This window comes from Aethina tumida, chromosome 5 (genome assembly GCF_024364675.1).
Source record: "Aethina tumida isolate Nest 87 chromosome 5, icAetTumi1.1, whole genome shotgun sequence".
In the NCBI taxonomy this organism is placed as follows: domain Eukaryota; kingdom Metazoa; phylum Arthropoda; class Insecta; order Coleoptera; family Nitidulidae; genus Aethina; species Aethina tumida.
The window spans coordinates 16,250,190-16,265,136 of NC_065439.1; the positions used below are offsets into that span (position 1 = coordinate 16,250,190).

Below are 14,947 nucleotides of genomic sequence, written 5' to 3' on the forward strand. Positions count from 1 at the left end.
TATATGCACAACTTACCTAAACAGATTTCTTAAATCCGAACTCTCAGTCGATACCTAACGAATTAACGGACCCTAATGCAGGTTTTACTTGTAATAAACTTAAATTGATAACCATGCACTTAATTCCATGTTGTTAATTTTAATGGTACTTTAATAAACTTTCCGGTAAATAACATTACAAAACTTAATACTTTTAATTCGAATTGTTGTATCTAAGTGACGTCACAGGTAGAATTTTGTTTATCACACAGCACACTTTGAATTTATATCAATAGATGTAGCAACTAGATTTGTACTAAAATATTTGATTCCAGATCATAAGAAATAATATTAATTAATTGGCAAAGCTAAAGTATATTTGCAGACTACTTTTGTATTTAAATCGGTGTGCTGTGATGTGCTGATGATATCCTTGCTAGGCAACCCAAATAACACTCTGGAATTGGGCAGGTGTAATGCAGTAATATGGCGTCGTGTTGTGACCATTAAATAATTTTTATATTCAAAGGTAAATAGGACGTTTCGGGAGATTGTAACAGACACAAACATTGGACAATGTCGCGATCTATACGTGCCGAGACCCGTTCCAGGGCTAAAGATGATATTAAAAAAGTTATGAACGTGATTGATCGCGTTCGTCACTGGTAAGTGTGTTTGTGGCCAGTCGTTGTGTGTGTGTGTTTAATGTTTTTCGATTTTTAGGGAGAAGAAATGGGTAACGATTGGCGATACCACCATGAAAATTTATAAGTGGGTTCCCATAGCAAACAGTGAATCTAGCAAAAAGGCCATTAAGCATAAAGACTCGAACAAGGAGAACTTGACAAGGAAAAGTGCTGTTGACACATCAAGTTCAAATTCTAACTTCAGTATGGCTGAAGATTCAAACACCTGTAAGTTTTTGCTATTCTTGAGTTGAGAATAGTTTTGAAATTTTTTGTTTGTTTTCAGGTTTTTCAACTGTAAGTGATTCTCAAGGAGCCACTGACTTTTCCATGCATATGAATTTTTCTGAAGATTCAAATTCCCAGGGCAGTGAAATGGTTGTGAAAAGATTGAAAACAGACTGATTGAATAGCTAAGATACTGGATAATTCAACATTTTGGTCACTATGTTTTAAATAGTGATTTTTATGCATTATTTCTTACAATTTGTGTTGTGGACTTATACTATGTACATGTCCATTGTGTATATATTTAGTTTTGTAATTGAAAAATTATAATTACTCTTAATTTAATAAAATACAAGAATTTAAAAAGTTCTTTATTCAATAATGCGTTTTAATTATTTTATAGTAATAATAATTTTATTATAATTTATATGAGTTAACTGGCCCAAACCAATATTATTGATGAATCAAAATTACTCAAAAATAATAAATAATACACAGCAAATTATGGTCAAATCAATTCTTTATTGTGTCTTATGATTCCAAATTTTATTTTGCCATAAACTGCTATAACTTACTCAAACCAATAGATTAATTTATTAAAACATAAAAACATTGAAAAACAATCAAGTAGAGCCAATTATGACCAAATTAATTTTTTATTGCCTTTAACAATTTGAAATTTTATTTTGCTGTAAAACCTAACCTACTTTTTGCGATCATAAATGAACATATGCCTACTCCGGTAGTTCAAATGATTCACAATCTTCTTGTCATAACAACAACAAAAGTGCAATTTTTAATCATCCCCCATTTTGTGGCTACATTGTTCTCTGGTCACTACCTGTTATAGGGTTCAGGTAGTTGCCGGCATTTTTTACATAGACTTATTTTTTTCTGTTTTAAGACAGTACTTTTTTATTATTTTTTTTTGTCTAGATATGTAAGAATAAGTGTCGTTTAAAATCAAAAATGGGTAATCAATTAGTGAGTATTGCCCCATCGCAAATCTACCCCGTCGAAAGATACCTAAGCAACAGCCCCGACTACAAATTTGAGGCCAGGTGAGCTGAATTACCTTTAAAGCGAGCATGCAAAAAATTACATTAAAAAATTTGCAGTCTTGGCAGCACAAGATTCCTAAAAGTAGCCCGTGCATCATGCGTGGAAGGGCACGTCGTGATAAAAATCTTCGCCATCCAAGATCCATCTTTGCCCTTGGCCACTTACAGAGATCACTTGGAGGATGTCAGACAAAAGCTGTCCTCTGCAGTTAACTGCATACCATATTCCAAAATTATTCTCTCAGACACATGTGCTTTGCTGACGCGCCAGTACAGTAAGGATACATTGTATGACCGGATCAGTACTAGGCCATTTCTAACTAATATTGAGAAAAAATGGATTACATTCCAGATCCTGTATGCACTGCACCAGTGCCACAGAGTTGGCGTTTGTCATGGTGATATAAAACTAGAGAATATAACTGTGACTTCTTGGAACTGGGTTTTGTTGGTGGACTTTGCTAGTTTCAAGCCCACATTTTTGCCAGTCGACAATCCCGCCGATTACTCGTACTTCTTTGACACATCCAGAAGGAGGATGTGCTACATTGCACCAGAAAGATTCACAAGAACCGCACACGCACCAGCCAGCGAGCATAGTGCCCTCATTGAAGACGCCAAATGTGATTACGGAAGTCTCACACCCGCAATGGACATATTTTCTGCTGGGTAATATTTTCTGATCTTATTTTTATGCTTACAATTAAATAATTTTGTGTTCAGGTGCGCCCTCCTCGAGTTATGGAACGAGCTGCACGTTCCGTTCGAATATTCGCAACTTCTGGCGTACCGCGAAGGGGAGTATTCGCCGCAAAAGCACCTGGATAAACTGGAGGACCCCAATTTGCGGTCCTTGATTGCCAGCATGATCGACAAGGATCCCGCGAATCGGAAATCGGCCGAGGATTATTTGGCTCAAGAACGCGGCAGACTTTTCCCCGAGTATTTTTATTCGTTCCTGCAGTCCTACATGCTCATTTACTCGTCCACACCTATTCTGTCGCCCGACGAAAAGATTATGAGGTTAAAGGGGGACGTGGAGAATATTTTTAAATTTTTAGGCCCGGAAATACGTTCCGGAACAGGCGAGGACAGCGAGGGCGAAAAGTTTGAAGAGGAGAGAACTGAATGTGAGGGATTGGTACTGATGACTTCCCTGGTTACGTCGTGCATTCGAGGGTTGAATGATTGCTCCTCCAAGTTACACAGTCAGGAGATTTTACTGCTGTTAGCATCACACGCCAGTGACGAAACCATTCTGGACAGAATACTTCCTTACCTGGTACATTTTAATTAAAACTTCTACAAAAACAATATAATAAAATCGATTTATTTCAGATGTTTTTTGCCTCATCAGATTTGAATTCAAGGGTGAAAATTGGAGCAATAGATACAATAACAAAATGTCTGAATCTAGTCAAGAAAGTGCCAAGAACTAACGTAAATATATTCCCGGAATATGTCCTCCCCTTTTTGGCTCCATTGGCCACTGATCCTATAGTTTCAGTGCGTGTGGCTTACGCCAAAAACATCGCCACTTTGGCCCAAACTTCCCTAAGGTACTTCATCAAATTTTCCTACACAATATAACTGATACATTTGTTTATTTTAATTAGATATTTAACACAGTTTTTGGACGAAAGCGGCGACAACATGGAACAAACCAGGGAAGGACAGATCTTCAACTATGAACAAGAATTGCAGGTTTTGCAGGACATGATTCTACAACCAGTTTCATCCTTATTAACAGACACCGCCAGCATCGTAAAACAGACTTTCCTCCATAGCAGCCTGACCAAACTATGCATATTTTTGGGAAAACAAAAAAGTAAGTTGAGAAAATAAATTTTGAATTTAATTTTAAGCTGTAATTTTTAGCAAACGATGTTCTGTTACCGCATGTGATAACATTTCTGAACAACAAGGAGGACAAAGAACTGCGTGAGGCCTTCTACGACTGTATCGTTGGCCTTGCTTGTTACTCCGGCTTTGCTTGTTTGACTGTTTTATCACCGCTCTTGCTACAAGTAAGAGATCCAAATTTACTTATGCGAATGTTATACAATTAATTTGTTCTAGGGTTTGACCGACACATCCGAATTCGTCATTCGCAAGGCGATCAATGCCATGACACAGTTGGTGAGTCTCGGACTGGTGGATCGGTTCGTGGTGACCGACATAGTGGCCGAATGCGCATGCTATCTGGTCCACCCGAATCTGTGGATACGTCAAGCGACTGCGGGCTTCGTTGCCGCCGCCTCCAAGGCGTTGGGCGTGGTTTACGTTCAAGTACGAGTGATCAAACATTTGAAGCCATACATGCAACGCACTACGATGCACTTAGAAAAGTATGACTTGTTCTTTGAATTATTGCTGGGATTTAAGTGAATAATTGTTTTAGGCCCGAATTAGTTCTGGATTGTTTGAAACCGGCGATTCCCAGACAGGTGTACGATAATGTTCTTCAATATCCTGACATAGATGCAGTTTTTCTCACCTTGCATGACAAACAAAACATTAGAGAGAGTGTTCAAGCCGGTAACGTGCCAGCTGAGGTCAATAGAGAAAGTACCCCCGGCCTTAAACAAGTAACTACTACTGTGAATAAGTAAAATGTTCTAACGCACTAAAATTTGTTTCAATTTTAGTTATTCCGACGATTGGAGGCAAACGGACTGACGGAACAAATGGAAGAGTTCCTGCTTGGCATGGAAAACCACCTAAAGAAGATCCACAAACTGCGCAGCAACGCAGAAGCGAGACAAAACAAGCAGAACGACGGCAAAATCGAATTGACGTCGACCAATTTGAATATAAAAACGCACGTAATGCAACTCGGCGAGGCACCGAAAACCGAGTTCATGCCCAACAGAGCGATGCACCGTACCAACACGGCCGGTTCATTGGAAACTAACATCAATTCGGATTGGAATTACAGTACGGACGTTCTGAATCGACAGTCGGAGGGCACAAATTCGGCCGGACCCCCGTCCAGATCATCGTCCAGCCGACCATCTTCGCCGCCTCCCGATGCGCATGCGCAGTTCACCAGCACCGATCCCTCAACCAACGTGAGCTTCCACGAGCGCTCCTACATTCAATGCAAGTCCAATTTATATTTTAAATATTTGTTATTTTAAAATGTTCGTTTATAGGTAGAAGACCGAACTGCTACGTCGAACTGATTGCCCTGAAGAACCGTCAGCAGCAACGGTTCTACGAGGCCATCAGGAGTCGGGAGTTTGAGGAGCAGGCGCGCTTCTTTCCATCGCTACCGCCACCAGGCTGGCGACTGAAGGGCACGCTCGCCGCTCACTTGCACGAGCATCGGGGCGCCGTCACGAAACTGTGTTCGGTGCCCGAATCGTCGTTGTTCGGTTCGGCGTCGCACGATGGCACGGTTTTGCTGTGGGACTGCGCGAAGATCGAGGGCAGGAACATCGCCAACCGGTCCAAGCAACACTACAAGTTTCCCAGAGAGGCGAAGGTTACGGGGATGACTGCCTGTGACGCCGGCCAGGCGTTCGCCGCCATCGCTTCTGATGGGTCCTTGAAAGTGTTGAGGATTGACAATGCTAGTGGGAAGTTAGTATTTATACACATTACTGGACTCTAGGTTTTCTATGTGGCCTTTTTTTACAGAATGAACGCTATCAACTCTTTGCAGTTGGATGAAAAGGTCGATGGTTACGCTACTGACATCCACTCAATTGATTCTGGGTCTCAGAACGTTTTGGTTTATTCAACGCTTTTCGGTTCCATATACGGCTGGGACTTGAGATCGAACTGCAGAACGTTCCATTTAAAGAACGACGTCAGGAACGATATCAACAGTTTTTGTATTGATCCCAAACATAATTGGTTGTGCTTGGGTACGACTGATGGGGATTTAATCACGTGGGATCTCAGGTTTAGGCTTGCAATCGCCACCATTGATAAAAACGATTCTGGTGAGGTTCCAGAAATGAAGAAATGTGTGTTTTTTACAGGTTTCGTTGTATTTTAGGTGTTTCCAGAATCAGGAAGGTGATTTGTCATCCTACTGAAAAGTCATGGGTTATCGCAAGCGTACAGAACAACAATGAAATATCGATGTGGAATTTGGAAACGAATTTTAAACAGAGGGTTTTGTGGGGAAGCACCACGCCCCCATTGTCTAGATCGCCACAGGTAAACTCTATATTTTCTTGTGATTAATATTTCACGATTAGTTCATTCATAGTTTATTATTAGAATTATGATTACTCAGTCTGTTTACGTCAAACACACCTTCCATTTGTTACAAACAAATTTACAAACGACGTTTAACATATATTTGTGGTATGTTTCTTTGTCTGCGTCATTAATAATTCCGATCAGTCGGTCACGTAGACTCATCTCATGAATTCCGAAGCGGTGCCTTCGATTGTCTTATCAACAGTCGTGTGCTAATCCTCCTGTTAAATATTCAATTGATTAAATTAAGTCGGATATTTTTATAAAAATTACATTCTGCAGGGTTCGAGCCATGCCGTTTCGGCTTTATTAGCCGGCTGCGTTGACAAGTCGCCGTTCCTCCTCACCGGTGGTACGGATCAAAGAGTGCGGTTCTGGGATTTAGCCAGTCCCTCGGAATCCTACTTGGCCATACCGGCAGCCAATGACCCACCGGGGATTTCGCTGCATTACGAAAGTAGACTGATCGACGGTACTCAGGTGATATTTGAGCACTGCAAAGTGAGATCGAAAGACAGGGAGGAGGAAGGAAGAATGTATAGAGCGGGACCTGAGCCGCCGCCAGCCGGTCACAGGGATTCGGTCTCTGATATGATATTGTGCAAGGCGTCACAATGTTATTTGGTTTCTTCGTCTCGTGACGGCGTTATCAAGATATGGAAGTGATTTTTTATATTTAAATGTAGTTATGTATTATTAATATTATTATTCAATATATGATTTTAACTTTACTGATGCTTTAATTGGATCCCAAAATTTGTTATTCAAAATAAGATAACGATTTTATTCGTTTGTTGCACATGGTGCACATATTAATGTTGGTATTAACCAACGTGTATTGAATGTTTAATATAAAAATATTCAGTCATTGCCTTTTTTAATTTTGTATTTAATTTTTGGACACAAATTGAAATTTACAAAACAACAAATATGTTGGATTTTATAAATAATTTTAAATTAGCATTTTAAACTCTTACTTATCTTTTACAGACCTCACAGCTATTCATTTTTTGTGTTTAATAAGAGGAAAATAATGATAACTAGTACAATACAACACTTTTTAAAATTATTTACTCGATGGCAAAATAAAATTATGTAAGTTAAAATTGATGAAACACATTTTTTATTATATAATATCTTAATTTTTAATTTAAATAAGAATTATTATAACAAAAATATATAAATTTAGTGAAACAAGTATATTTTTAATAAGCACTAAACAAATCACAATAAAATAATTTATCACAAATAGAAAAATATTGTGCTATAATTATAATACAATGTGATGTATTAATTATAACCGTCTTAGATTAACAATTGATATATCTTACACGCACTTGTGTATAAAAAAACCATTTTTATACACAGTGATTAGTTCCATTGTTGTAGATTCACTCAGAATATTCAACAGCATTTACAAAAATCATCACCACGGACAAATAATTTTTCCAGGAGTTGGATTGTAACTGAGGGCGTGTAGTCTGCAGATACCCTTGTATCTCGTGTAGCCTTCGTCATTTCTTGAGGGAGCTCTGGCGGATTTTCTATTGTAGTCTCCGAATAGTACCTTCAGGATATCTTGGCAATTTCCAGTAACCAAAACTAACAAGAGGACCGCAAAAACTATCAAAAAACGCATTGCTGTTGCTAATCGAGGAAAAGTCGTGGGATAACTAATAGAACACGGAAATACGCACCTATTTTTGTAGTTGGATTTTGAATAGATACAAATGTTTGCGGAATGCGTAATTGATCATTAGCCTTTTTAATATCTTCATCAATTTTTGGTCATGGTTTGGGATACCTCTCGGCGCGTGTTCTGATTTACACGAGAATATACGTTTTAAATCCATTTGTATGCTATAGTTGAATCTGATAAATACGGTAGATTATGCACCGCATCACACTATTGATGTTTACTTTATATCTTTTACGAACATGAAACTACGCATTTTGTTGTGCTTAAAACGGTTTTTGCTTTGTCCATTAGTAGAAAGTGTTGGCGAAGAAATTGAATAAAAAAAGAGGAAGTTGTGGTAACGTCAAAACCGACATTTAACATTATTATTTACTTTTATTGGGTTTAATTGAAAAACTATTTTCTTATTTAATTTACAATACATAAAAAATTACAATTGTATTCAGTAGTGATCATAATTATAGCAACTTATTAAGCAATATAAAAATACACTCAGAACAGAAGCTAAGGATAATTTATGAAAATCCAGATATATTACTTAAATTTACTTTGCGTTGCGAATATTAATTTCCAATCAATCAATTGTTTGTACTATACTGTGAAATTGTTGTGTTTAAAAACTCTGCTATGTTTTATAAAAATGAATATAAATATAAATACACAGAACTACATCAACATTTACGACTTATTTCAATTTAATTCATTCTACCATCCTATTAAGTGTCTATTGTATCAAAATTATTGTTTTACAACGAAACGACGTCATTTAATTTTCAAAGAAATCAGTGCCTCTACCTCAAGAGGTAAAAGTAAAGTATCATTGGTCAGTTGTGGAGGCGCTTTAGGATAACTGGTACAGGTCTTGGACGCCATACAACAGCAATTCTGAATCTATTTTTGATATTAATTTCATGGAGACAACACTTTTTTAATGCACTTTAATGCTAGTCAAGATGTTGTAATAAACAGATTATATGACGCCAATATCCATTTAGAATACCATTATCTGTCCACCTCTTAGAAGAGGCAATCGTGAGGAAATATGGAATGGTGTGAAGATTTTCTGAATTGAATTAGGAAGTTTTTGCATATAGAGGTGTCACAATAATGGTTTGGCAGTGGAGCTAATCTGGTTTTTCCAAATGTGTTTTGAACGATATGGCAATATTTAATCAACACTGAAATTGTCCTTCAATTTGTCGGTACTATTGGTGAAAACTTCCGTCTTATACATGATAATACTCACCCACATGTCGCGCGTGTTGCAATAAATTGGATAATCAACGAAATAATTGAGATTTTAACATATGTGCACGAACACCAATCTCAAATCTGGTAGGGCATGTAAGTGACATGCTTCAAAGAAGAATTTATCCACAAACGAACAACATTCACAACGCCATTGGATTTACAGAACTCTTACATACAGAATAGACTCAAAAAACTCATTGACCACTTTATTTTGTCCCAACAAATGTAGGGCAGTTGACATTTCATGTTAAAACTAATATGTGTTTATATTTATAGATATTTTAAATTTAACAAATATTTTTTACTGCAATTTAGTATAAACAAACAAATATATAAACTAAATTTTGATTTTTATTTACTGAAGATAATCACAATTCAAAAGTTTTCAAAAATATGTTTAGACTTTTCTTATATAAATTTAAAACAAAAAGAAGTATTTTACTAAATATTCAAGTTAAATTAAGGTTTATTCATAAAAAAAATTATTCACCTTAAAAACAATCGTTGTAGATATAATATTCAAAGCATCAAAATGGTTAGAAACTATATTGTAAATTCCATTAGAAATTTAAATAGCACATTTAATATTAAATCGTTATTTGATAAGTCGACATAAACTTTGTGTTACTTGATATTTCATTTCCCAGTAATTAATAAACAAAAGACAAAAAAATATGTATAAAATAATTTATTGAAATTACATATAAATAATACTATAACAAAATTCATTATGGATTAAAAACATTAATGATAATATTAACAATTGTTAGTCTACAAAGACGTTAATTATCATCACCATGGACAAATCCTTCCAGGACTGCCGATGGCGTGGATCCTGCAGATACTTCTGTATCTTGAATTGCTGTCGTCACTTCCTATAGGAATTCTTGCAGTTCTTCTATTGTTCCTTCCGAATAAGGCCCCAAATATGCTTTGGCAATTTCCAGAAACCAGAACTAACGAAAGGACCGCAAAAACTATTAAAAACCGCATTGCCGTAAATGTTGTTGATCGAGGGAGAGACGTGAGATTACTAATAGAACAAGGAAATGCGCACCTATTTTGTAGTGGAATTTTGAATAAAACGCAATGTTCATGGCATACGTAATTGATCATTATTCCGTAAAACAATTCGTTTTGAGAATAAGCGGCGAATCAAAGTGTTTTTCGGTGACTGGGTTAAATGATGAATTTAATTTTTAATTTGGACGAAAATTTCTAACTGTTAAATCAGATGCAATCGTGGTAATAAAAATGCCTTAATGGTGAAGGAATTCCGACCGAAGACGGTTTCTGTTGGAACAACATGCCTTATGTTGTCATTTCGTAAATTTGATCTATCTACTTTCCATTTATTACGAGTAGTTACAAAATAATCATTAACATTAATTCGTAATTTTGTTAGTTTGTTTACTTTTACAAATTTCTGACAATTATCGACGCTTGTTTTGGGACGAGGAAGTGCAGTTTTAACGACGGAAACCGCAAATCGGTTCAAAGAAGTTGTTGCGTAACAATTAATTCAAGTGGATAAGAAAGAAATGTCCGATCGAGCGGTACATCTACCGGAACTGTGACGATTAAACATTTACACGCACCTTTTCAAATTGTTAGCAGGCATGAATTAAAAATATTTATGTTTTTATGTGATAAAAATACAAGATAAATTCAATAGCAATTGAGAAATTAGTGCAAGGTTTTAATATGTTAATTAATCAAAATTTGCCATCACACATTTGTTGTTGGTGATGATAGATCCACAAATTTAAATACGAATTATTTGCGTCACAAAGTAAATATAAATTCTCACGTAAGATCACCGAAAACAAGACTGCAAGCAAAGCACTTGTCGCTTAGTCATTTCCTGCAGAAGTGCAAGGTCGCGGTGCAAGAAACCCCACGGTTTTATCAAAACAGACAGCGTCCTTGTGCAGATTATCGACCTGAAAAATTGACGCGGACGATTTTTTCATCTGGGCGCTTGCGTTATTTTTTATCTATAAAGGCACAACAGTTCTTCAAGCCCCCAGTCAATTGGAGACCTCTTCTCGAGAGTGTAGTCCACTATGTCTTCAGTCACACAAATCATTTTGTTAACCGTTCTGTGCACGGTCCTTATCGTCCACTGCGAGGCGACCGGTTTGATCGATCTATTCGGCGGCGGCGATAATCAGCAGTATCAGCGGTACAGACCGAGGAAGAACCACGGCAGGAGTATCGGACGCACGGACAGTGGTAGAAGGTACAAGGATATTTGTAGGATACACGCCATCGATTCCTATGCTTTTCCGGGACGTGTCGGCAATCCCGTTTGTCCCTACTGAACTGTGATCTTTTTTAATGTATATTTATGCTGCCATTGTTATTAAAATATTGTTTTAAATAGACGTTGTTTTTTACATTTTAAAAAATTTGAGGATTTGAGCTTTTTGAAGGTAAGTACATTTTTAAATTAATTATTTAATAATTTATATTTTGAAAATGTAACAAAATATCCTTATGCATCGAGTAAAATAATAAATACTTCTGTTTTAAAGTTAATTACAATTGAGAAATAACAATTGGAATTTAATCATAATATCAAGAGAAAGTAGTATTTAAAAATTATAGAATCTGCAGAAATAATATATATTTTAGTTGATTGCCTAATAACTGATTAATATGGAACTATACTTTCGTAAATCGATGAAAAATATTAACAAAACTGGCGCATCCGCCAAAATTTCGCAAAAAGTGTAATTAAATTCATATTATAAGTCCAACGCGATTTGGTCATAGACCTTTTGGTATCTTATGTTTTAATTATTTTTAATTGAAAGTAATTAATCGTGAAAAAATAAAAAAATTGGCATTTATAGAGACTGCCGATGGATGTGAAAACTTGGAACTTTTAGTATTAATATTTTAAATTTTATAATATTTGAATTAAAACTATCAACATCAATCTGGTTTTCATATCTACTGACACTCCGAGCAACAATTATATGCATGTTTATATGTTTTTTTATAATTCATATATATTACGGGCTGTACAAGATCATGACAAAATACAAATACAATTCAATTCAAATAACAATTCATATACAAACATATTATTTATTATTATTATATTTGTATTTACTTAAATTTCAATGTACTTGATTTTTAACATTATTTTAATTGTTTGCATAATTGTCATCATTAATTTCAACAATACTTTTACTAAATCCATTCAATTTCACTTATAAGATATACACAGCACTATACGTCAGCTGTTTAGCTACAGATAAGCTGGTATAAGCATGTCGGAGACGCAAGCCCATAGGATTTTCCCCTGCCAAAAAATGCCGAACGCGGATAAAGTTTTCACTTCAAAAAAATAAATTCAATGGACCAAATTAACGTAACTTTTTACTTTATAGTCCTTTATTGGTCTCTGTGAATTTAAACCGATTATTTACTAACTGTCTGTTGCTTATTATAATTATTTTATCACCCTTATATATTTGAGAATAAAAAAGAATAATTAATTGTACATAATTTGTTGTTTAATTGCAATAATCGCACTATTCTGATCACAGATGATCTAGGTAAGGCAAGTGTCGTTGAAATTCGGTGATTTGACCATCCATGTTGACGTAAGGCGATTATCCTTGTTTTTTCAAATTCAAAAATTTGAATTCCATGCATTTTCGGCAAGTAGATACAAATTATTATTACACCAGGCAGAGAAATTGTAATGAATGATGTGTTAAAAGTGGACGAAAACATTGTTGAACATTTTTTTTTTCACGATGACGATAAAAATTTAATTAGAGATTAATAATATAGTAGTTTTTATAATACTGTATAAACACAAAAATAGTAAATTAATTAATCTTATATATAGTGAATTATTATTAGATTATTTAACATTATAAAAAGTTGCTATAATAATGAATACTGTTGTATGTACCAGTACCGCAATTATAACAAAATCCCCCCAGTACCATAATGAGTAAAATGCTTGAACTCTTCGATAATTTTGTGGAGCACCTCTAAACCAAACATGAACTCGACGATCATCATCATACAGCCCAGCTCTACTTTCATGTGTTCGTCTTTCTTTCCAGTAAACATAAACCTTGATCATTTCATCGTTCTTGCTTATGGTCATGGGTCATGTAAGTGTTTCAATAGTCATCGTAAACGAAAACCTGCATTTCCCAAGCTTCTCTTTACAGTAACTGAAGTCATACAAGCTAATGTAGCTGATCAGCCAGTTGCAAGGTTGTTTAAAAACGTATCAAGTTTTTTTCTTTATCTTTACGTGCGAATTTATTAAAAAATAATAAAATAATCACAATATATTTAATTAAGCACAATTGTGGATCCGTTTTCACTCATAAACTCTTAATATCTTTAACTTTTGGACATGAGTATAGTTTAATCAGCATCACAAAATATTTTGACGAATTAAATTCAATAACCTTGCACTGTTGTAAAAATATTACTAATTATCAAAATACGTTCAGTAAAATTGCGATAAGATAATTTCCAGTAATTAGACTAAGGTCACTGATGTTCCTTGAAATCAATTAAATAACTAAACAAAAACAATAATAAATACAATAATTTAATTGAGTCCCGTCAAATTATCACAATTTAGAACATCCTCTTTTGTACAATATAAATAACACAAGCGATGAAGAACGCAAAAGCAATAAAAGTTAGTATTTTATCTGTGAGTTCCCGTCTTCCATACTTCGCCAATAACTTTCCACTTTGACTGATGACTCCCGACGTTGTCTTCAATTCTTCTTGGGTTCCGATTACGTTGTCAGATGACGTGACTAACGTGTTCAACGTGTCGGCACTTCTTTGAGTGGTTTCGGCAAGTTGTCGACTGATCGAGAGCAATTGTTCTGTTACATTGGAGCTTAATTTTGCAATAGACTCTTTGTCGCGTTTCTGTCTCTGTCGCAGTGCAGTTTCTTCATTCACCGGCTTCATTAGTTCCTCTTTTATACCTTTTTCTATTGCTAACATCGATTTTATGTTGGCTTTTTTGAACGCGTCCATGTTACTAAAATATGTTTCGTTCAATGTTTAATAAATCGTTAGGGGTAAACCAACCTGGCCAATTGTTCTCTGTAGAGCACGACCTCTTTTAGCAACACGACATCTCGATTTTCTTTGGCGATGTCGCCGAATTTGTCGATGAACTTCCTGAGCGCGGAAATTTTCGAACGTCCCGCCCCGTTCAGAACGTGCAATTCGGATAGCGGTCCCGCGCATGCGGTGATGTCCTGCATATACGTGGACTTAAAACCGATTCAAAATATCAACGAGCAAATTACCTGGATGAGCGCCTTAAGTTGCAGGTCGTGTTCCGTTATGTCCTGTCGTAACGTGCTAAGGATGAACTGTGACGAATCCATGTTTGTTTTTTTGATTTTTTGGTGTTAATTTATGAAATTTATGATGGAATGTGTTGTCGTAGGTTAGTCGGTATTGTTTTGAGGTGGCGCCACTGTTGCAAAACTAACTAATAATAGTAACTGGGGAATATACTTACCTAGGTTCGATAATAGCCAAACCCAATAATCTGTTATAAAGTTTGAAAACATTACTTTCAATAACTGTCTAGGTAATCGTGCACGTTAGAGGTATCGTACTCTGGGTTGCATATTTATAATTTATGTAAAAGAAATATTATTTTAGTAAATATTTATTGTCAATAAAACTTGTCTTTATTTCTAAGCTATTGAAGAAACAGTCGAAATTAAAATATATATAACACTAGTCATTTATTGTAGTAACTTTTTAAAATGTTAAGGAAGTAGTGAGGCATTCTCATTCGACAATTA

General features: G+C 35.5%; 3 protein-coding genes and 1 long non-coding RNA gene across 5 annotated transcripts; 2 read left to right on the forward strand and 2 right to left on the reverse strand.

Moving 5' to 3' along the window:
- The first annotated feature begins 321 nt into the window (after nt 1–321).
- LOC109602355 (B-cell CLL/lymphoma 7 protein family member B) lies at nt 322–1,259 on the forward strand. Its single transcript, XM_020018711.2, has 4 exons — nt 322–450; nt 509–644; nt 703–893; nt 952–1,259. Exons 2-4 carry the CDS (start codon nt 556–558, stop codon nt 1,068–1,070), a joined length of 399 nt encoding a protein of 132 aa, XP_019874270.2. The 5' UTR covers nt 322–450; nt 509–555; the 3' UTR covers nt 1,071–1,259.
- A 397-nt stretch (nt 1,260–1,656) lies between these two features.
- LOC109602360 (phosphoinositide 3-kinase regulatory subunit 4-like) lies at nt 1,657–6,900 on the forward strand. 2 transcript variants are annotated; one of them, XM_020018718.2, is made up of 14 exons: nt 1,657–1,750; nt 1,830–1,954; nt 2,012–2,623; nt 2,678–3,236; nt 3,293–3,513; nt 3,571–3,782; nt 3,833–3,981; nt 4,034–4,302; nt 4,356–4,542; nt 4,603–5,060; nt 5,114–5,539; nt 5,597–5,904; nt 5,961–6,124; nt 6,452–6,900. In XM_020018718.2, the coding sequence occupies exons 2-14, from the start codon at nt 1,863–1,865 to the stop codon at nt 6,833–6,835; spliced, it is 4,041 nt and encodes a 1,346-aa protein (XP_019874277.2). In that variant the 5' UTR covers nt 1,657–1,750; nt 1,830–1,862; the 3' UTR covers nt 6,836–6,900. The 2 variants fall into 2 exon arrangements, with proteins under 2 accessions (XP_019874277.2, XP_049823493.1); XM_049967536.1 differs by lacking the exons at nt 1,657–1,750; nt 1,830–1,954 and having other exon boundaries at nt 2,125–2,242; nt 2,307–2,623.
- Nucleotides 6,901–7,440: 540 nt separating this feature from the next.
- LOC126265609 (uncharacterized) lies at nt 7,441–8,135 on the reverse strand. The gene is made up of 2 exons (XR_007548113.1): nt 7,867–8,135; nt 7,441–7,792 (listed from the first exon to the last, which is right to left on the reverse strand). It is a non-coding gene; the product is annotated as an uncharacterized LOC126265609 (long non-coding RNA).
- Nucleotides 8,136–13,697: 5,562 nt separating this feature from the next.
- Nucleotides 13,698–14,741, reverse strand: LOC109607718 (vesicle transport protein SEC20). The gene is made up of 3 exons (XM_020024194.2): nt 14,438–14,741; nt 14,214–14,386; nt 13,698–14,163 (listed from the first exon to the last, which is right to left on the reverse strand). Exons 1-3 carry the CDS (start codon nt 14,516–14,518, stop codon nt 13,743–13,745), a joined length of 675 nt encoding a protein of 224 aa, XP_019879753.1. The 5' UTR covers nt 14,519–14,741; the 3' UTR covers nt 13,698–13,742.
- Nucleotides 14,742–14,947: the final 206 nt, after the last annotated feature.

Bases quoted from the DNA above. Each gene is read 5' to 3' on its own strand.
- LOC109602355 (XM_020018711.2), top strand. From the start codon at position 556: ATGTCGCGATCTATACGTGCCGAGACCCGTTCCAGGGCTAAAGATGAT. The intron at 645-702 runs GTAAGTGTGTTT...TTCGATTTTTAG, and splicing joins ATTGATCGCGTTCGTCACTG to GGAGAAGAAATGGGTAACGA. The intron at 894-951 runs GTAAGTTTTTGC...GTTTGTTTTCAG, and splicing joins GGCTGAAGATTCAAACACCT to GTTTTTCAACTGTAAGTGAT.
- LOC109602360 (XM_020018718.2), top strand. From the start codon at position 1,863: ATGGGTAATCAATTAGTGAGTATTGCCCCATCGCAAATCTACCCCGTC. The intron at 3,982-4,033 runs GTAAGAGATCCA...AATTTGTTCTAG, and splicing joins TATCACCGCTCTTGCTACAA to GGTTTGACCGACACATCCGA. The intron at 5,061-5,113 runs GTCCAATTTATA...GTTTATAGGTAG, and splicing joins CGCTCCTACATTCAATGCAA to AAGACCGAACTGCTACGTCG.
- LOC109607718 (XM_020024194.2), bottom strand. From the start codon at position 14,518: ATGGATTCGTCACAGTTCATCCTTAGCACGTTACGACAGGACATAACG. The intron at 14,387-14,437 runs GTAATTTGCTCG...ACGTATATGCAG, and splicing joins AACTTAAGGCGCTCATCCAG to GACATCACCGCATGCGCGGG. The intron at 14,164-14,213 runs GTTGGTTTACCC...AACATATTTTAG, and splicing joins TACAGAGAACAATTGGCCAG to TAACATGGACGCGTTCAAAA.